The sequence below is a fragment of the Phacochoerus africanus genome, chromosome 4, assembly GCF_016906955.1.
Source record: "Phacochoerus africanus isolate WHEZ1 chromosome 4, ROS_Pafr_v1, whole genome shotgun sequence".
Taxonomy (NCBI): Eukaryota; Metazoa; Chordata; class Mammalia; order Artiodactyla; family Suidae; genus Phacochoerus; species Phacochoerus africanus.
Genome location: NC_062547.1, coordinates 148,822,759 through 148,844,535, shown reverse-complemented (window position 1 = coordinate 148,844,535; position 21,777 = coordinate 148,822,759). Strand labels below are relative to the sequence as shown.

General features: G+C 45.5%; 1 protein-coding gene and 1 pseudogene across 1 annotated transcript in view; both read left to right on the top strand.

Annotated features, from left to right (window-relative positions):
- Positions 1 to 21,777, top strand: part of JAKMIP2 (janus kinase and microtubule interacting protein 2) — a 65,983-nt gene that overhangs the window by 22,891 nt on the left and 21,315 nt on the right. The window contains exons 9-17 of the mRNA XM_047774506.1: positions 542 to 670; positions 2,502 to 2,585; positions 3,267 to 3,329; positions 5,822 to 5,920; positions 7,441 to 7,539; positions 9,246 to 9,299; positions 12,409 to 12,474; positions 18,093 to 18,161; positions 20,827 to 20,904. Of these exons, the coding sequence (XP_047630462.1) occupies positions 542 to 670; positions 2,502 to 2,585; positions 3,267 to 3,329; positions 5,822 to 5,920; positions 7,441 to 7,539; positions 9,246 to 9,299; positions 12,409 to 12,474; positions 18,093 to 18,161; positions 20,827 to 20,904 (741 nt within the window). The remainder of the gene's footprint in view (positions 1 to 541; positions 671 to 2,501; positions 2,586 to 3,266; positions 3,330 to 5,821; positions 5,921 to 7,440; positions 7,540 to 9,245; positions 9,300 to 12,408; positions 12,475 to 18,092; positions 18,162 to 20,826; positions 20,905 to 21,777) is intronic.
- On the top strand, positions 9,974 to 11,166 carry LOC125123888 (2-oxoisovalerate dehydrogenase subunit beta, mitochondrial-like; annotated as a pseudogene).

Here is a 21,777-nt window from a genome sequence, read left to right as displayed (position 1 = left end):
GTGTAGACCATTTTCATCAGAGTTGTCTAGGAGGTTCAGTTAGAGGGAAAGTTCCTGGACTCTCCTCCCAGCTCCTGTCTCAGCATCCTCGGGGTAGCACCCCCAAATCCGCACTTTTCACAAAACTCCCTGATAATTGTAGTATGCTCTGAAGTGTGAGACCTAAAAAGCGGTAAAACTGTGTGTTTATCATTGGTCTGGGGAAGAAGCCGTTGGATGTGAATGTATTGAAAGAACTGGGACTAAGACGCTGATTGTCGTCTCCTCAAGTTTGGACCCAAGTCACCTGCAATCCGAGCCCAAGTGGGTAGTGACCAAAAATGGACGCATAAGCAAACACTCCTTTTTAGAGTATCTGCAACATCTGGCTCAAAAGCATTATGGTATTTGTGCCCATATGTGTACTTGAAAATTAAGAAGAAAATCACATAGAATCCAAATAAATATTTGTCTTTAGAAAGTGGACAGATATTACTATTTCACATTGAACACGGTACCTGACCGTCATTATTTTTTGGCTTTCTTTTTTTTTAACCTCAAGAGTTTAGCAGCTGAAGAATCTGAACTACGATTCCGACAATTAACGAAAGAATACCAGGCTCTCCAGAGAGCCTACGCCCTCCTGCAGGAGCAGACCGGAGGCGTCATTGATGCTGAAAGAGAAGCCAAGGTGAGTGTCCATCTGGGAGAGTGCCCCGCATTGGCTTATGACTGTCACAGCAAAAAAGTACTGCGGACATGAAAGTATCAGTAGGATGGCTTTCCTGCACCCTTCTCTCTACTGCAGCTTTTGAACTGTTTTATCTTTTATGTCAACAAACCTTGGATCTAGAGATATTAGGACCTGCCTAGATCCATATGCCTTTATTCTTTTAAAGATATAGTTGAGTACATAGCTCTTATTTTTGCTATTTGAAAACCTTGCATTTTCAAAGCTGGACAATGCTGCATTTTGATAATCCATTCTTTTAGTTTTGTGCTTAAAAAAAAAAAAAAAAAAAGCTTTTATCTTTCAAAAGCCACGGTGAGCCAATTCCTTTTCTTCGTTAATAAGTGCCCAGCGTAACATGGCCAGCTTACTGAGAATTGTCAGAGACAAGATCTCATTTAACCCTTGTGCCAGCCCCCTGCAGTAGTTATTTTATAAAAGAAGATTTTGAGGCTCAGAGAGGTTAATTGAATTGCCCAAGATCACACAGCTCATAATCCCAGTTGCAAAACTGGGATTCCCACTCACAGCTTACTGAGTCAGTTATTCTTTCCGTTATGTCAAAACTGCCTCTAAGTCTATTCCAAGAAAGAAATACATACAGCACTGATAGTTAGCATTTATTGAGTCCTTGCTGCGTTTTAAGCATTCTGCTGAGTATTTTCTGCACATTATCTTTTGCCATCCTAAAACAACCCTATGAGTTAGATGCTATTTTTACCTCCTTTTTACAGGAGAGGACATTAGAGCTTAGTAGGAGTTAAATGCAGCTTAGGTTAAAACCAAGATGTGTAGCTTAGATTGAAGCTAGGATAGGAGCATAGCCCTTCTGAGTTCACTCATAACCCCCATATGCCATAACTGCCTCGTAGATGAGTTGACATGGGATGAGAAAGAGTGTGACCACACAGTGATTTTATCCTACTTCCTAATTAGAGGATACTGAGAGGTCTTGTAGGAACTACGGTTAGTTTTTTACTGGGAAAGGCTATTATAATTATATATTTTAAATGGCAGCATACATACATACATACATACATACATACATACATACTTGCCCGTGAACACACATCTTTTAAAAAGCCACTGTGGGGGTTCCCACTGTGGCTCAGTGGTAACGAACCCAAGCAGTATCCATGAGGACACGGCTTCGATCCCTGGCCTCGCTCAGTGGGTTAGGGATTCAGCGTTGCTGTGAGCTGTGGTGTAGGTCGCAGGCACGGCTCAGATCCCGCTTTGCTATGGCTTTGGCGTCGGCTGGAGCTGCGGCTCTGATTCAACCCCTAGCCTGGGAACTTCCGTAGGCTGCAGGTGTGGCCCTAAAAGAAGACACAAAAAAGAAATAAATAAAAAGCCACCGTGATTTGAACTAGACAGACAGGCAGTCCTTAGGAAGGGATGCATTTGTGCTTTCATGTGTGTGCCCCAATAATGTTAAGAGCTGTGGTTTCCATGATCAGTTTCGAGTGTGCGTTCTTACCAACAAAGGATTGGTCCATGAAGCTCATAGCACATCCCCTGTTTTTGGAGAGGTGATGATACAGAAACCAGTCGTCTTTCTCTAGTCTCACCCTCCCATCAAAATACAGGGTTAACGTTATTTATGGCCATCATAGTGAGAAAACTTCCTATTCGGCGCAAAAGAGTCTGAAACAAATCAAGGTGATAGAAAAAGGTGTGTTAGAAAATCGATTTTTTCTTGCTCACCGAGTCCTAATCCAGGAACACGAGGGCAAGAAAAATGCTGAATTACCGTTTTATTCCCTGAGTTTTGGAATTTCGATTTCCCTAGGCTCAAGAACAGCTCCAGGCAGAGGTGCTAAGGTATAAAGCCAAAATTGAAGATCTGGAAGCAACTCTGGCTCAGAAAGGGCAGGTAGGCATTTGCTTACTCGCACTTCTGCAGAGGCAGGCGATTCCGCCTGACCTCCCGGTAGAACCCCTTTGCACGGACCCATCCAGGACACGGCTCGGCTTTCCACAGTGACCCTTCTCAGACTGTGTCAGGACATTCCACTCTGTTCCCGTCCCTGGTGTTTTGCTGGCCAGAGCGTGAACCCAGCTACCGCAGCGAATGAGGTTGGGCACGAGAGCGAATGCAGAGGAAGAAGAGCCCTGTCCATTTAGCCCAGAGTGGTCGTGACCTGCAGAGACAAAGGCCTACCCCTCCAGCTGCATTCTTTGCCTCTATGCTACATTGACGGTTCTGCATTTTAATGTTTTCCATCCATATGTATCTAGCCTGTGTGCCTTGTGACCCTTTTCACTTTTCGCCTGTGTGGTCACTTCTGAGTCCCCAGAAGGCTGGTCCTGGATTATTCAGACGGAAAAAGATAGGGAGAGCGAGGGACAGTAATGAAAAGAGGGCTCAATTTTCCCAGCGCCTTTGGCCCCAGTGTCTTGGAATAAGGAGCTGGTCAGGGCGGGTGTCACTGACCAGCCGTCGGCAGGCAAACCAACCGGGTGGAGAGAACACGGCTCTGGCAAAGCGGTTTGACGACACGTGCTCTTTCATGCCCCCTGAAATGCTGACTGCGCGATATTCTTTGTCAAACAGGATTCGCACTGGGTAGAAGATAAGCAACTTTTCATTAAGAGAAACCAGGAGCTTTTAGAAAAGGTATGTGGGGTACCACACCCTAGTGGGGCAGAGGAGAAAATGATGAGAGATCCAGGAGCAGCAGGGGGTCCTCTCAGGAGTGGCACAGGGGCTAGGGGACGGGAGGCTTTTCCGGCGCTGTGCTCCCCTCTGCTGCGTGCCCAACTGCATCTCTGTCACCGCCATCACCATCAGTTAAGTGGCACGTGGTGTGCATGGCTCTGCGCTGGGCATTTGCCGACCGGAAAGGATCCCTGAAACCTGTCAATTTGTTACCTCTATATACATATATATATATGCTGTATATGGACTGTACGTATATATATATACACACACACACACCCCCACACGTGCACACATCCTGTATGGTTGTCCATCTATAAGACCACCTACAAATAGGACTTGTTATTTTGTGCAGGGTGGCGACTCCTAGACCGTGCTGCAATCTAGCATAGACTGCGTTCTCACTTAGAATTTTTTTGCTCATCTTGGGGACTGACTTATTTACTTTCTTTTGAAAGAATATTTCAAAAGATGCACCCAAAGCACAAAAGAGCACTTCTGGGAGTTTGTTCAACCAGCCAAGCTGCCGAAGGCATGGTTTCGGCTCCATACACAGAATTACTTTGGGTTCTCTGAACGTAGGCTTTGGGTCTGGGGCAGTGAAATGCAACAGAGACCGTTTGAAGTTCAGACGCAGTTCCCTTGGGTACGGACCTTTCTTGATGTGAAAAGAGTACAAAATTGTATTCTTCTTGATAAAAGGAGAATTTGGAAGCCCATTTGAATAAGGGAAGTCATCCTGTAGGGTAACCCAGAGTTGTACAGAAATTATTTTAGAATTGTTTCTGTCAATAGTCACTGCCCTTGACAAGTAGTAAGGAAGGGAAAAAAGATGCTAGCCCTCCCCGCACTTTGGTCTGGCAGCGTGAGACCGTCTAGTCTCACACTTTGCGTGGTGTGTAGAAGGTGGCAGGTGTTCCAGGACTGAGGACTGCTGTTCTCAGAAAAGCTAAGGGTCCCTCTAAAGAAACCTCATGGCCATTGGCTCTGGTGTGTAACTGCAACCACCTGTGAACCCCTGATGGACCTGCCAGTGCCAACCAGAATCTCCCCAAATATCCATCTCTGATCTCAACCCAAAATTCTAGGAAATAGAATCCCTGTGGTGACCCAAATCAACTTCTGAAAACTTTGGAAAGTTTACTAGACCACAGAACTCCAGGGCAAAACGCTTGAGTTGACTACATTAATTAGTATCACGTAGCATCTCACTCTTTCACCATCTTTATTTTCCTATAATTTTTCTGTATCAGGAGGCTATGAGAAAAAGAGGATTTTTACTAATCTCCAACACCTAGTAATGTGTTACTACACTTTTTTTATCATCTGAAGAAATAGCTCCCATTATGTCTTCTGTCTGATTTTCTTTGATCTTGATTTTTCTGGGCTCAACGGGACATTTTTGAGGCCAGGCTTCTAGGAGTGAAAAAAAAAAAAAAATGGAGTGACCTTGACGTTAAACATTCTACCTCAAGTAAGATTCACCCTTTGTTACAAGGCCTCTGGGTTTTCATTTCGAAATTCTAGATTTTAAACAGTGACTGTGCAGAAGGCCCGCCCACACAGTTCCCATCAGAATCTAGTGTAGATCCTGAGAATGTTCTCACGCCTTGTGGACATGGGCGCCCTCTACAGGGCAAGGCGGGTTTGTGCACAACTACCTTCCAGGCTTCATGGGGTCATACTAGACTTCCCTCCTAGAGGAAAGCCCTACAGACAAACAGAAGGGAGCGGTGTCTCGCTGGATTGAGGAGCCAGGGGAAGCCTCTGATGATAGGCAATGTCAAGAAAGTGTAGGATTTCCCCATGTAGAAAAGGAAATGGGGGGAGCCCCTTTGAGACACAAATGAGCACAGACAGAGCTCCTGGAGTAATTAGACCATAGGGTGGGTCCGAGTGTAGCTTGTGTGTGTGCTCACGTGTGGATATGCGCGTGTGTAGACATGACAGTGTCCCCTAAAGCTGGTAAGCTGATTATTACGGCTTTGCAATTCCATATTGAGGAGTTTGGCTTTATTTTCTAGGGCATTGGAATTCAACAGTTTTGTGTCGGATCCGACTATTTTTAAAAAACTATTTCTCCCCCAACTTGTAACTTTAGAAATGATGTGTCAGTCTCCATCATGTAGGCCATTACATCTAGTGTTTAGACTGTCCGCGACAGCAAGGGCATACATAGTGGGGGCTGTCAGATTCACCATCACGGGCCCCTAGACTTTGATCTCATGAGTGCAGGTATCCTCCACTATTTTCCTCTGACCCCAAAAAACTCAACAGAGGGTTAACTCGGAGGAAAGCCAAAGGCTTCCTTTATGCACGTCCACTTGGGAGTCTTTTTCTCGTGTCTCGATGATTCCTTCACCGAGTAAATGAATGCTGCCCATGCTTGCTTTGCAAAGTTGTAGCTGTTCTTCGCAATGCCCACCTAACTTGAGGATTTACTTTATTAGATAGAAAAACAAGAGGCAGAAAATCACCGGCTCCAACAGGAACTGCAGGATGCCAGAGACCAGAATGAGCTGCTGGAGTTTCGAAACCTAGAGCTAGAAGTAAGGACACGGTGATAATAATGATAATAAAACATAATCATAACAGTGAACGCGAAGCAACCACACCCTCTGGGTGAGGTGCTGAGTTAAGCCATTCCAGTGCACATGCTCCTGGGACCCCACAACCACAACCAAGATTTTGTAGAGGAGGCAACTGGGGTTACATAACTTGCCCTGTGACCAGTAAGTGGTGACGCATGGGTGCAACTCAGAAGTGTCTGCTCAGACAATACTTTGCAACACTGTTGCCTCCGTGAACAAGCCTAATGAATACTCCTTAAATAATTTAAACACTAGATTTCAAACTTCATCCATATTTCATTGCTTTTGAATAATAATTGCCATCCTTCATTGAATTCTGACTCAAAAATGTTACTTCGAGGATTATATTTCAAAAGGTACTACATACAAAATATTTTCTTGTTCAACCCTGACTTTGTTAAGTAAACGTTTTAGTCTTATTCTTAATACATTTATGCCAGGACTAATAGGCAAAGTGATTTGTTTTAGCAAATATTTTGTTTCCTCTTACTAAGTTTCAGAGTCTTTTTTTCTTTTAAGCAAAACGTGTCTCACCAGACGCTGATGCTATCATTCAGAATCTGGCTGAATTGATAGGGTGTGGTTGAACATAGGCTGATATGTGCAGGATAAGAAAGTTGCCCGCTTGATTTCTCTGTGATTTTGCCAGCAATTTCTTCTTGAGGTTATTGCACATTCAGTTGGGAGAAAGTTAGCCGTTGGTATGCTTCAGTGAAGAAGAGTTAAGGCATCTTTGGTGGCCCCCATATCTTACTCGTAAAGCTGGAGCAGACTGAATATGGAAGAGGCTGTGAGCTGCCACAAAACTTCACGGTCAGAAGACCATTCTCTGTGACCCCTGAAAGCTGTTAATGTTCATCCAGCTTAAAACCGAACCCCACTCTGAGTTCCCGTCGTGGCTCAGTGGTTAACGAATCCGACTAGAAACCATGAGGTTGCAGGTTCGGTCCCTAGCCTTGCTCAGTGGGTTAAGGATCCGGTGTTGCCGTGAGCTGGGGTGTTAAGTCACACACACGGCTCGGATCCCGTGTTGCTGTGGCTCTGGCGTAGGCCAGTGGCTACAGCTCCGATTCGACCCCTAGCCTGGGAACCTCCATATGCCGTGGGAGCGGCCCAAGAAATGGCAAAAAGACAAAAAAAAAATAACAAAATGAAACAGAACCCCACTTCCTGCATTTCCCTGATGAAAACATTTGCAAGACTGCATGACACCATCGATAAATTCTTCTCCTACACCTCTTAGTTGACTCATCAGTTCTTTTCCATTACATTCAAGCATGAACCTCTTGAGTTTGATTTTTATTTTTTGTGTTTTTTTATTATTTTTTATTTTTGTAGTTTTTTATTTTTTGCCAAATGGCATAGTGATAAACTGCTGAAATAGCATAGAGAGCACACACAGCTGGTTTAGTGATTAATTAGTTGTTGCTCTTTTTTTTTTTTTTTCAATTCCCATATATTCTTCACTGTATTTCAAGGAAAGAGAGAGACGCTCCCCTCCGTTTAATCTGCAGATTCACCCCTTCTCCGATGGTGTGAGTGCCCTACAGATCTACTGTATGAAAGAAGGAGTCAAGGTAGGCAGCGCTTTCCTCATGTATGTTGCAGGCAGTCGAAAACCTGGGAATTGGAAAAGGGGAGGTTGCTTGTGACTGTTTGGCTTTTGGTCACGGGATGTCCTTTTGATACCAATGTAAGAACTGGTCACATCTGTGGGAAGATTGACAGAACAGAGACAAAGTCATATGTGACAGAGGTACGAATGGTAACTGCAAAAAGCCCAACAAAACAGCAAGCCATGGATATTCAGAATGGAGCAATGTAAAGAGGGATACAGAATCAAAGTGTTTATTAAGATAATTAGCCTTAAAGATCTAGAGGAAATAGCAAATAAATTCAGTACTTGAAGAAACGTATTTCAAGGATGCCAGATAAAAAAAAAAAAAAGTATGTGTTGAGTCCCTATGTTGTGCTGTTCTGAGTTCTGCGGAATTCAGAATCTTAGAATTCCAGGATTAGAAGAAACCTTGAAATCATCTCACCTGTCATCTCTTTTGTTATGGGTGATTTAGAGAAGATGTCCCTTCTGGAAGGCCTTGGGGATTACAGCATGTTGCTCACCTAGACAACATAGAATTTTATCTTTAGCGATATTGGAATATATTTTAAATATTGGGGTCGAAGGGAGGTGGTTCCATCTCCTGGAAAATACCTTGTCCATCAATGTGATGAAATCACACAGTGACTGTCTGGGGGTAAGGCTGGAAAGCCTCCCTCTCTTCCCCGTCTCCCCTCGACCTTCTGCATGGTCCTTCTTGCTCCCCCTCCGAGCTGCCTCGTACACCTGCTTTAGCTGCCTTCTCTCTACCTGTGAGGCTGAGCTAGACTTTTGTGTCCCTGGCAGTAGGGGATCTGCTCTATTGCTGTCTGACCATGAGTGAGAAGAGAAGATGGTACCAGCGGGTCGGGGGGCGAGGGGGTACCTTGGGAGAAAACTGGGTATCCTTGCCTTCCATCATAACCACTCTCATGCTGTTTAAATGTCTAGCCTTCCAAGGCTGTGTGAAACTTTGGAAACCAAAGATGGTTTTTGATTCAGCCCTACTTAAATGACAAGAGTCTTAATTTGTCTTTTCCTTAGATTTTTTTTTTTTTAGATAAATCACAAACCTAGTCCAGTGCATGCAATTTATATTCAAGGGGAACTCTTTTCAATGGAGTTCAGCTGCTTCAAACTGACTCAAAGAACACCATAAAAATCAGCTGTTTTCCATAAGTTGCAGTTAATGCTAAACACCTCAAAAATGGAACTGCTCTGTCATTTGCTGTGGGGCGGTCAAAATCTCAACCAGGTCAGAATTCCATTCATTGGAATGAAGCTGGCTGGTTATTTGTATTTATTACTTGTTACGTTTTGTGTACCTGAAATCTGTCACAATAGTTTTTTGACCATTGTATGAAGAGACGTTAATGAGCACATTCCAAGTCTCTAACCTCCTAGAGGCTCTCGTAACTCAGTCTCTTGATCCTCACCATCAGCCCAGGAAGGAGGTATTATTATCTCCATGTTGCAGTGGGCAAAACTGGAAAGGCCCCGTGAAGTAGTTTCCCCAGGTTCCCAGAGCTCCGAAGCCGCAGCGTGGAAACGAAACACCAGCGGTGCCTGACTGGAAGCGACCTAAGGACACCCGGGTCTTCAAGGGCCCTTCTTAGCGTGAGGCTCGGCACCCAGAGAGCGGTCGGCGCCTTCTGCGTCTTTGAATGTGTCTCCTTGGTTTTGCAGGATGTGAACATCCCCGACCTCATAAAACAACTTGATATCTTGGGCGATAATGGGGTAAGTAATGAGTTGAGGAAGTGAAATAAAGATAGGAATTTGCCTAAAGAGAAGCAAGCGGTACCTGCCGGTGCATCATATGTAAAATAATAGCAAAAGGGAAGGGATGATACTCGATATTTCCTAAGCACCTATAAGGGAAAAGAATCTGCAAAAGAATATATGTATATATATGCATATTTGTATATGCATATACATACACATACATGTGTGTATTACATATGTATGAATGAAACACTTGGCCACATGCCTGAAACGAACTCAACATTGTAAATCAACTATACATCAATAAAAAAGAAAAAGAAAAAACTTAAAAAAATAATAGCAAGTGAGACGCCACATTCACTTCAGCATGTGATTTTCTTTCTTTCTTTTTTTTTTTTTTGTTGTCTTTTTGCCATTTCTTGGGCCGCTCCCGCGGCATCTGGAGGTTCCCAGGCTAGGGGTCCAATCAGAGCTGTAGCTGCCGGCCTACGTCAGAGCCACAGCAACGCGGGATCCGAGCTGCGTCTGCAACCTACACCACAGCTCACGGCAATGACGGATCCTTAACCCACTGAGCAAGGGCAGGGACGGAACCCGCAACCTCATGGTTTCTAGTCGGATTCGTTAACCACTGTGCCACGACAGGAACTCCAGCATGTGACTTTCTGAAGAGAATCAGCCGAGTGGGGATGGTGGCAGTGGCGGCTGCTGTGGGCCGGCTACAGCGGCTCCTCGTGGCCCAGGTCACGGGACACTGGCATCGGTTGTATGGTACGGGGCTGCCGCCAGGCTTCCTGCGCACACCTTGGCCAACGGGGATGCAGCCCAGAAGCGGCAGCTGGCTCACTTCACCTTCCAGCCTGACCCGGAGCCCCGGGACACGGAGGCGCTGGGCTGAGAAGTTCACATTCATCGTCACATTGGATGCCCAGGACAGCCTTAAAAGGGCACCAGCAAGGGCCTTGGATAACTCAGTGGCCAAAGATCCTACTGCAGTCGCGTTTGGTGAGGACGTGGCCTTTGGTGGAGTCTGATGTACCATTGGCTTGCGAGCCACATATTGTAAAGATGGAGTTTCTGATGCCCCGTCGTGTGAACAAGGAGTTGCTGGATTTGGGATTGGAGTTTCGGTCACCGGGTCTACGGCCACTGCGGAAACTCGGCTTGCAGATTGTATTTTCCTGCTCTTGATCAGATTGTTAATGAAGCTGCGAAGCGTCCCTGCCACTCTGGCGATTTCTTCAATTGTGGAAGCCTCACCGTCCAGTCCCCTCGGAGCTGAGTCCACCACGGGGCTCTCTGTCATCCCCAGAGTCCTGAAATTTTTTTGCCTACTGCCCAGGAGTCAAGGTGGTTGTACCCAGAAGCCCTTTCCAGGTTGAGGGACTTCTTTTGTCATGCACTGAAGATAAAAATCCTTGGATTTTTTTGAACCTAAGATACTTGACAGAGCAGCAGTGGAACGGGGTTCCCACCAAGCCACCGTACAGCATTCTTCTGCCCCAGGCTGCTGTCACCCAAGAAGGAGGTGATGTCACTCCTGCTGCCTGGGGCACGTGGCCTGGGGTTGCTTCCATGGCTCAGGAGGGGACTGGAGTGGCCTGTGAGGTCGCTGATCTGAGGGCTCTCATACCGTGAGATGCGGACACAGTTTGCAAGTCTGATCCAATCAGGGTGGCTGCCGATGAGTCATGCGGCTCCCTGACGGGTGGCTTCACCTCGGCGATCCACTCAGCAGTTCAGGAGGATTATTTTCTGAACCCTGAGGCTCCTGTATCCAGCGCTGTGGGTATGACCACTGGTCCCCCACCGCTGTGAGTCGTTCTATATCCCAGACAAATGGAAATGCTATGACGCCCTTTGAAAAATGATCACCTCGTGACCACAGAGAGAAACTGGAAAATGGTGACTAGACACGGAAACACTCTTCTGAATTTTTTTTATTATCTCCTCTTCTTGAAAATAGAGATTTTGTGAAATGAATCTTGGATATTGGCTGAAAATTATGAATTATTAATACATGTGAATCGATCATCTCCATTAAGAGTATTTCACATGGTAGGCTTACCAATTCCACTTAATTGTATCTGTGAATATTAATCAGATTGTAACAAAAGAAAAAGAAATTATCAGGAGTTCCCATTGTGGTGCAGCAGAAACAAATCTGACTAGGATCCATGAGGATGCAGGTTCGATCCTGGCCTTGCTCAGTGGGTTAAGGAGCCGGCATTCCCGTGAGCTGTGGTGTAGGTCGCAGATGTGGCTGGGATCCCACATTGCTGTGGCTGTGGTGTAGGCCGGCAGGTACAGCTCCAATTCAACCCCTAGCCTGGGAACCTCCATAGGCCGCTGGTGCCACCCTAAAAAAAAAAAAAAAAGACAAAAGACAAAAACAAAAAGGAAGGAAGAAAGAAATTATCAGGCCACTGGGCCAAGGGATTTGAAGGGTCTCTGGAAGGTGTGGCAGAAGCTAGACTGGTAGGTGCTCACTTTGGGCAGGTTTCAGGTTGTCATGCCGACCGCATCTGCGTGACTGAAGCTCATTACCTTCTGCCTGTGGCTGGGAGGCATCCGGTGCAAAATTAATCAGCCGTGCAGTTGCGAATGCTGCTAAGGAGTAGGTTGGTGGCAGCTCCATAAATATGGACTCGGAAACTATAATCCCTTTCTTTCTAAAAACCCCTTCCAGGCAGGGTCAAGGCATATTAATTCAGTGGGAGGACCTTTCACTGAGACACTCGATGAGGGGTGCCTGGAGGCTGAAATACTCGTGCTATTTTGTTGTCTTGAAAAATGATCAGTGGGGAGAACAGAGTCAAGTCCCATCCAGCTGCTGTGGCGGGATTACGCTTCATCCTGGTTTTCTCCTTTTCTCATGACTGTTAACGGAGTTCGCTCACAGTGAGACAGAACATTGAGTCAGTACTAGAGAGAGATGGAAAACCACTGAACTTTTTACGGATTCTGAGTGAACTCTTTGTTCGAATTGCTACTAAAGAGAATCGCCTGTCTGTGAAGGTTGCACACATACGCACGTGTGGAGGGCCAATTAGGCAGTGCTTTCTCAGAGTCTAAATGTCAAACGTGGCTTCAGTTTCTTTTCCTTCTTTTTATTCCCCCACAGAATTTAAGAAACGAAGAGCAAGTGGCTATAATTCAGGCCAGTACTGTGCTGTCCTTGGCAGAAAAGGTAATAAATTGTACTAACATTCATATCCTCTCAGGTGTCTGCCTTAACACCTAAGGCTGAAAGACATTCCCTTTGCAGGTGACTTTGCATTATTGAATGCCTGAGAAACATTTTATTCTCCAGGGCGATAAAACCCAGGAACGCTCAAAAGAAGCGTCTACTACACACTGACTTAGGGTGGGTAGGTAATTCTTGCTTTGGAGTCCCTTAAAAATACAATTCTTGAAATATGGAAAACCTGGCTTACATTATTTCATTCACCCTTACCAAGCTGGGAAGCCAGCGAGGAAGGGTTTTGTTGAGCGGTGGGAAATTGGAGCATGGCCCTTTTTACGGGCTTCTCCTTGGGTGTGCCCCTACCGATTGTGCCAAGTGATTCTGTGGCGTGGTGCTGGCTCAGTACAGCCTCATTCTGAAAGCCCAACCTGGGGACGGTGACACGAGCAACCCTGAGCATTCGCTCGCCCCCTGGTGTCTAAACCTGGTAAATGAGAGGGGGGAGGGGGGAAGAGGGAGAGAGAGAAAAGGAAAGCGCCAAAGGAAGCAGCCTGGTAACTGGGTATTCAGGGCACCTTGATAACCAGCACGTAGTTGACAGTCATGTGTACGTGGTTGGATAAGATGAGGGCTATACTATAAGTCTCTTGGGATGTTTTCTTAATTCCTAAATGCATTAAAAGCTTGTTATAAATTAAACCATGAGCAAGCATTCACCTTATTCCAATCTGAAATGAAGGCATTCTGCAAGCCAGGTGACCCATTGAAGTTACTCAAACAAAACAAGAACATAAAGAAAAAATGGCAGAGGGAGAGAGGATTGCTGTAAAATAAAAAGATGCTTAAGAAATACTGAGGAGTTCCCGGTGTGGTGCAGCAGAAATGAAACCGCCTAGGAACCATGAGGTGGCGGGTTTGATCCCGGGCCTCACTCAGTGGGTTAAGGATCTGGCATTGCCATGAGCTGTGGTGTAGGTCACAGATGTGGCTCGGATCTGGCGTTGGTATGGCGCTGGCGTAGGCTGGCAGCAACAGTTCCTATTAGACCCGTAGCCTGGGAACCTCCATAGGCCACAGTTGCGGCCCTAAAAAGACAAAAAAAAAAAAAAAGAACTACTGAAATGAGAGTTCCCTTTGTGGCTCAGTGGGTTAAGAACCTGACATAGTGTCCCTGAGGATACGGGTTCGATCCCAGTGTGTTAAGGACCCAACATTGCTATAAGCTGTGGTGTAGGTTGTGGATGCATCTCGGATCTGGCGTTGCTGTGGCTGTGGTGTAGGCCGGCAGCTGTAGCTCCGATTCAACCCCTGGCCTGGGAACCCCCATATGGCAGAGGTGTGGCTTTAAAAAAATATATATATATATTGAAATGATCCTTTTTTTAACACCCTGATTCCAGCAGACCAAGTGTGGGGGAAAAAAACTCTTTTGCTGGCAACTGGGGAAATCGTAATACAGACCAGGTATCAAATGACAGAAGGAATTACTGTTAATTTTGCAAAGTGTAGAAATGGCCTTGTGGTTTTAAGACCTTGAGTGTTAGGCACGCATACTGAAGTATTTACATTTAAAATACCTGGGATTTCCCTTTTGAAACTTTTTTTTAGAAATTGCCTTCCTTTATGATTTAATAACAGACCTTAGCAGTTTCCCCCTCCTCTTCCCAACAAATCAGGAGGACCACGCTGTCCCTAACATATTTCCAGAGTCCAGAGTTTGGGAAGAGGGGCCCCCTGGGAGCTGGCCCTTGCTTCCTTCTCCAGCACCCCGCTTCCATCCTTGGCCACCAGCCAAGGTCCAACCCTGCACAAATCCTTTGGGGGCCCCAATCTCTCCCTCTCCCTCTCTCTGTCTCTGTCTCTGTCTCTGTCTCTGTCTCTGTCTCTCCCCACCTCCCCTGCCTTCATGTTTTCATCCCTTGGTCCCTTACACTGTTTCCTGTGCCTTAAAGTTTTTCCTTGCTTCCCTTTCTACCTTTGTCTGGTTATATCTTAATCCTCAGACCCTCGCCTGTATGGAGAAGCCTTCTTACTCGCCAGTTAGATATTCCCCTGGACCTGTGCTTCTGCTACCAGTGGCTTTGGACAACTGTAATACAACCACCTTGGTTTTGGTTTTGTTTTTGTTTGCGTTTGTTCGCTAGACTCTAAGCCCCACCAGAGCAAGTCTGAAATCTGGTTTTCCCTCTTCGTTTTCCTAGTTCTCCACACCCGTCTAGCGTATTTAGTAGAGAATCAACCAGTGGGTCCTGAGGGAGTGAATTTGTGAATGTCCAGGAGACGCTGTTCTAGGGACACAGCAGTGAGGAGAACACAGCCTTCCCAGCAGCTGTGCCACATTTCCTTGGCAGTGGCGGCCAGAGCCTCTGATTCAGTTGGAGTCGTGAAACGCTGTGATTCTTTTAGTGCAAGAAAATTCACCTTGTGAAATGCGTCACTAAGTTGAGGGATGCAAAGAAACTTAGGCCGGTTTCTTGGAAGGGCAAGGGCTGGGGAGATGGAGAAAAGGGAAAAATAGGCTCGTGTGCCTCACGTTTACTCAGATTGAGGGATGAAAATCTTTGAGTCCCTCCCTGCCCTGCAGGTGAGGGGAGCAGCTTGAGCTGAGAGTCACAGGTGCTCACACTGGCATAGCGCTTCTTTAAGCGTGGCGCTGCTCTCATTGCCAAAGGCTTGGTCCTGCTCTTCTCTGCGTTTCACACATGCGGACTCTGAAGCCCAGTGAAGGCAGGCGACTGCCCAGGGCACGTGGCTGGGAGTGGTGGAGTCAGTGTTCACGCGCAGTCTGGGAATCCCGACTCTTCCCAGCAACACCAGGCCCCTCCTCAAGCATCCTTCTAAAAACGGGAGGCAGCTGATAGCCCAGAGAAGCCGCTCTCTTAGAGCTTTGGCAGATTAGCTCGTGCCTCCCCGTACCTCCTTTGCGAGACAGGTGTGAGGGGTCTGGGTTAAACAATCACGAGGTGATACCTGTGTGCTTAGTTGTGACAAGGCAGCTGACAAAGACACAAGCCTGTCCTTGAAATGCTCTTGGTCTGGGTTGTTCGTTACCTTAGGTGACAATCTTTGCAATTTGTAAACAAAGCCCCCCCTCCATCTTTGGGATGCACAGATAAATGTATCTACTTCTAAGAAGTTGTAAATATCAACTTTAGACCTCCTGAGACTACCCATTTAAATAACACGTCCCATCTGGGAGTGCGACCTTTAGCCAGAGGTTGAGCCTGGACAAATTTACAACAAGCAAATCCTACTGTGACGTTGCATTAAAAGTAACAAGACGGAGTTCCCATTGTGGCTCAGTGGTTAACGAATCCGACTAGGAACAATGAGGTTGCAGGTTCGATCCCTGGCCTCGCTCAGTGGGTTAAGGATCTGGTGTTGCCATGAGCTGTGGTGTAGGTTGCAGACGCGGCTCGGATCCCGCGTTGCTGTGGCTCTGGCGTAGGCCAGTGGCTACAGCTCTGATTGGACCCCTAGCCAGGGAACCTCCAGATGCCGCGGGAGTGGCCCAAGAAATGGCAAAAAGACAAAAAAAAAAAAGTGCTAAGAGCGGTGATCTGATGTGAGGACGTGTTATGGGCCAGGTTCTGCTGTCCATGCCACCCGTGCATCATCTCATTGTTCTTTGCAACCATCCTCCGTGCTTCCGTGGTTTCCGTTTTGTCCATGAAGAAGCTGCCGCACGAGCTGTTCACCACCCACCCCGAATCATCCATGGAGTCAGGGTCAGGAGCCAACCTACACAACTGCATCCAAAGCCCACGACTGAACTGCTTCAATTCACAGCTCACTTAAAAACATGATGTCAGGAGTTCTTGCTGTGACCCAGCCGGTTAAGAACCCGACGAGTATCCATGAAGATTCAGGTTTGATCCCTGGCCTCGCTCAGTGGGTTAGGGATCCAGTATTGCCGCCAGCTGTGGCATTGGTGGCACATGTGGCCCAGATCTGGCTGGCATTGCTGTGGCTGTGACATAGGCCTCAGCTGCATTTCTGATTCGACCTCTGGCCCAGGAACTTCCATGCCACCTGTGTGAATATAAAAAGAAAAAGAAAAAACCAACGTGAGTTGAAGAGGATTTGTTTCTCGGTAAATAGGCAGCAAGTGAGAGGAGTCAGGTTTTTTTCTTTTTTTTAGGGCAGCACCCGTGGTATATTGAAGTTCCCAGACTAGGGGTCAAATCGGAGCTGCAGCTGAGGCCTACACCACAGCCACAGCAATGCCAGATCTGAGCCGCATCTGCTGCCTATGTTGCAGCTTGCAGCAACGCCGAATCCTTAACCCACTGAGCGGGGGCAGGGATTGAACCCGCTTCCACATGGATACTAGTCGGATTTGTTACCTCTAAGCCACAGCGGAACTCCGGGAGCAAGTGTTTTAATAAAGCTTGGCAGTATACAGTTGCATTATGAGGCTCTTTACAAGAATCCCATGACTTTCAACTGAAATTTGTTTCGTGGGGGAAGCCCAGTACAAGGCTGGGAGCTTCATCCCTCTCCCGTCTCCTTGTTCTTTATAGACAAGAAGCTGATAGAAATGGTGGCCCTTTATGAATATCGAGGCTTTGGTATATAGAAGAATGCTCAGCGTACCACATAATTTATCAGAGACAAACTAAAAAGAAATAGCTAGTAGTGAGGCAAATATCTAACAGCATAGAAGTAGAAAAATGGATGTTCGCCCCACACTAGAATATAGTACGCACCTCATACATGGACTATGCTGTCAGTAGTGCCTTAGGTTAATTAAATCCTTCCGTCTTCACATCATTATTAATCCCATTTCACAGAGAAGAAAGTTGAGGCTTAGAGAATCCAGATAATGTTTCGAGGCCACACTTGAAAAGCTAGGACTGGGATCAGACCCAAGGTAGCTGGCCTCTATACTCACTCGATTATTTTACCCAGTTGCCTTCCTGAGGGATAAGCTGGTTTTGAACCTGGTAGGGACCCATTATAACAATTTATTCTCTTGATATGTAGTAGGCTCATACCATATTACGTGAAGTCTAAATTCATTCAGGTATTGATGAGACTATCATCAATGCCATCTAACATGTTGGGAAAGCTAAGTTCTATGTGATTTGAAGTGTCTTCACTCAACAAACATGATTCTTCAACATTTAGCCCTAATCTGGTTCATATACTGAGAAACTGTCATTTCTCCAGTCTCACCTGGCCTTCCTTCTTCTATCTTGCTCCCGCTAATCGTGGAAAATCAGACAGACCTTCCTCTTGAACCTGGCCCCTCATTTTTGCCTAATCATCCCTGACTCGTTCGTTACACTTCAGTGCCGGGGTCATTTCCAAGAACGCCTCCCTCGGTGTCCTCCAATGAGGGCAAAAGACGTGTTGGCCTAATTGGTCATCATAGCCTGGTGCCTAGCACACTGCCCGACACAGGGAAGGTAGCAGTGAAAGCAGGTACTGAATGAATGAATGAGTGGAAAATGACAGTCATGTTTGTGAACTCAGAGATAAAAGGCACCAGGTTTTTCTGTCAGTTCCTGGACTGTTTCCTGAGATGTCAGGGACAAGACCAGGCATCTCAGAAGACAGCTCCATGCACATTGCATCGGGCAGGCCCCTCAGACACCTGTGTCTTCTTTACTCCTTAGTGGATCCAGCAGATCGAAGGAGCAGAGGCTGCCCTGCACCAGAAAATGATGGAGCTGGAAAGTGACATGGTGAGTAAAGATGAGGTAGCATAAAAGCCAAGGAGAGTTGACAAGGTAAATGGAAAATGACTGTTCTCCAGCAGTTTGGTCTGGCATGGATGCAAGTTTATAGACGTCATTATAGACCATGGAGCAAAATTCCCAGAAGTATTCAACAATTTCAAGGTATAGGCTCCAGAAATATCATGATGTAGTTTGGTTGTATTTCCAAAACTAGTGCTGAAGAAAATCTAATTAGGTGTTTTCTTTCTTAGGCTGGATAACTTTTCCACCATATATAATTATGGTGAAAATTACAGAAATGATAGGTGAAACTTTGATATTAAAAATCTCCAAGCCTCACTCCCATTTTGATGACTACCATAATAATAATAATAATAATAATAATGAAACAGAAAATAACAAGCGATGATGGAGATATAGAGAAATTGGAACCTTGGGCAGTGCTGGCAGGAATGTAAAATGGTTGAGCTGTTATGGAAAACAGTATGGTTGGTAGTTGCTCAAAAAATTCAAAAATGAATTACCATATGATATATCAATACCACTTCTGGGTATATACCCAGCGTAGTTGAAAGTGGGCTCTTGATGAGGTATTTGTACACTCATGTTCAGAGCAGCATCATTCACTATCGCTTCACGTGGAAGCGACCAAGTGTCTACCAATGGGTGCGTGGAAAAGCAGAGTGACTGACACATTCAGTGGGATGCTGTTCAGCCTTGAAAGAGGAAGGAAATTCTGACACACGCTGCAACATGGATGAACCTCGAGGACATCATGCTAAGTGAAACAAGACAGCCACAAAAAGATAAATACTGTGTGATTCTAACTTACGAAAGGTACCTGGTGTCGTCAGGCTCGTAGAAACAGAGAGCAGATGGTAGTTGCCAAGAGCGAAGAGGGGGAAATAGGGAGTTGTTTAATAGACTCAGAGTTCAGGGTTGCAAGGTGAAAAAAATTCTAGAGCCTGGTTGCATAACCACGCGAATAGACGTAGCACTACTGAACTGGGCACTTAAAATGGTTATGCTCATAAGTCTTATGTTGTGTGTCTTTTGCCACAGGTTTTTCAATCCACAAGCATGGGCATTGGTCATCATTAACGTACAGCAATACAGAGAATGTTATAACAGTACTTTCGTCAGTGTTACCATTATTACTAAAAATCCGGCAGTGATTCCCATCAGGTTAGGGAATCCTGTAAGAACAACAGGGTGGATTTATGTAACATGTGACAGCTTACAAAATCATTTGCTTATATTTTATGCAGGGCTTACATTTTACTAACAGATGAGGCTCTAAAGGCAAAACATGTAACAAGAACTGTTTATATTCACTATACCCTTGACAGCTTTTTAAATGCACACATGTTAATGAAGCAATCAGCCTGTTCCAGGCACCGTCGTGGGTGCTGGAGCTCAGAGGTGACCAGGAGAGTCACCAGCAAAACTGAATGCAGACACATCCTCTCTCAAAAGTCAACGCCTACCCTCTACAAAATAGAGGAACAGCAGGAACCTACCACACAGCACAGGGAACTGTACTCAGTAACCTATAGTGGAAAAGAATCTGAAAAAGACCGTATATACACACACACGTAACTGAATCACTTTGCCACACACCTGAAACATTGTCCATCAACTCCAATAAAAAATAACAATTTTTGAGCTCTTGTGGTTCAGCAGTAGCAAACCTGGCTAGTATCCAGAATGATGCAGGTTTGATCCCTGGCCTCACTCCGTGGCTTAAGGATCTGGTGTTGCTGTGAGCTGCGGTACAGGTTGCAGATGAGGCTTGGATCTGGCATGGCTGTGGTGCAGGCCAGCAGCTGCGGCTCCAATTCAGCATCTAGCCTGGGAACGTCCATATGCTATGGATGCAGCCCTGAGAAGAAAAATAATAATAATAATTTTAAAACTAAAGAAAAATCTTTAATTCTGTGCAGTCAAGTTTTCCTTCAGTGTTGGACGAGGTCCACATCCTTCAGTTAAGCAGACGAAGGAAGAACTGCCTTGTGCCAGGGGCCGTGTTCTACACACAGATATGTTTTTAAATCGAATGGCAAAATGCTGGCAGTGTGGGAAGCACACAGAAGCTGAGGACAAGCAAGGGAAAGTCAGGTTCACGTCTCCCAGCTCACCCTGGCTTTGCAGCAAGAGCAGACAGACGCTCACTCATTAAGTGGCCCTGTGGGTGGAGTCGCCCCCACTCTAAGTTGTTATCTATCTTTGGGTTTGCCAATGATACACAGATGAGTTTGAATAAATTGAGCTTTTCCTTCTACAACCCTGCTCTGTTACGTTTCATAACAGCCTCAGAAAGATGTACTCTCACAGTAAACCTAGATGGATATACTGGCGAGTTAGCATCTAGAGCATTAATCTTGTCAAAATCTATCTTTAATGACAGACTCTTGAATGGGTATAAAAATCCTTCAAGAGCTTCCATGTGCAATGTTTATTACATATTTATGCTTCTTCCCATTGATTTTTACATTCCCTGTGTGAAACTGTGAACGTTGAACTACTTTCCTAAGAGACAAAATCTATGACCCTACAAATACTAGCCATTTGTCTTAGGGAAGAACTAGAGAAAACCTCAATCAATACAATTGATATATCACTTTCTGGTTAGCTAGAGGCTGCCTCTGTTTCACATGGTCCTTTTTTGTAGGAACAATTCTGCAAAATCAAAGGCTATCTGGAGGAAGAACTAGACTACAGGAAACAAGCTCTCGACCAAGCGTATATGGTAGGTACAGCAAGCCGTCGAGATACTTTGAGTTCTTACACCTGTTTGCTCTGGGGTGAAGCCTCCTGTCATTTGTCATGCCGTGAACTTGAATAGACCCCAACATGCAGCCCATTTATTCCGTGATTTCCAGTTCTCACTTCAGAACAAATAGATCCCTAGCTCTTTGCTGTTAAAATATTCTTATAACAGTTAATAAAGATTTCATTATACTCATTTTTAAACAAATTGAATTGTGTTGTTAATAACATTTAAACAGAAGACAGATTGGTTGGCAGTGTGGATTAAAGAGAAATTTTATTAAACCTGATGGTTGGGTAGAACAATACCGTATTTAATGTTATATATGTTTTTAATTCATTTATTTCTCACAACACCCCTCCGAGGTATAGGGACTGTTATTATTCCTGTGTTACGTAGAAGGAAATGAAGTCTTAGGGAGAGAATGAACTTGACCCAGATCAGTAAGTAGTGTTTCAATCTGACTGCAGGCACTGTGGGCTCACGTACTGTAATCCAGCCCCAGTGGGTCAGAATATATGGGTGAATGGCTGTCCCTTTTTCTCTCGCACAGAAGAGGGTGCTGACTGAGGGGCCCTTTGGATCCGTTCCCCTGTACCAAATTCTCAATGTGTAATTCCCACTGTTGGACCACAGCCTGCATTTTTTCTGTGTGGACAGCACCCTGCTCCCCCGTAATACGCAGCAATGACTCGAGAGAAGACGCACTGAAAAAGAGGAGCATTGCCAGGAGTTGCTAAGAGAGGTTTTTATAATGTTTTCCTGGCAGCAGCCTGGGTCGCTTTTGGGAAAAGAGTGGAGCCCTTAGCCCCTGCTGGTAGCAAAGATGAATTAGTGCCCTGCTGCCCTGCC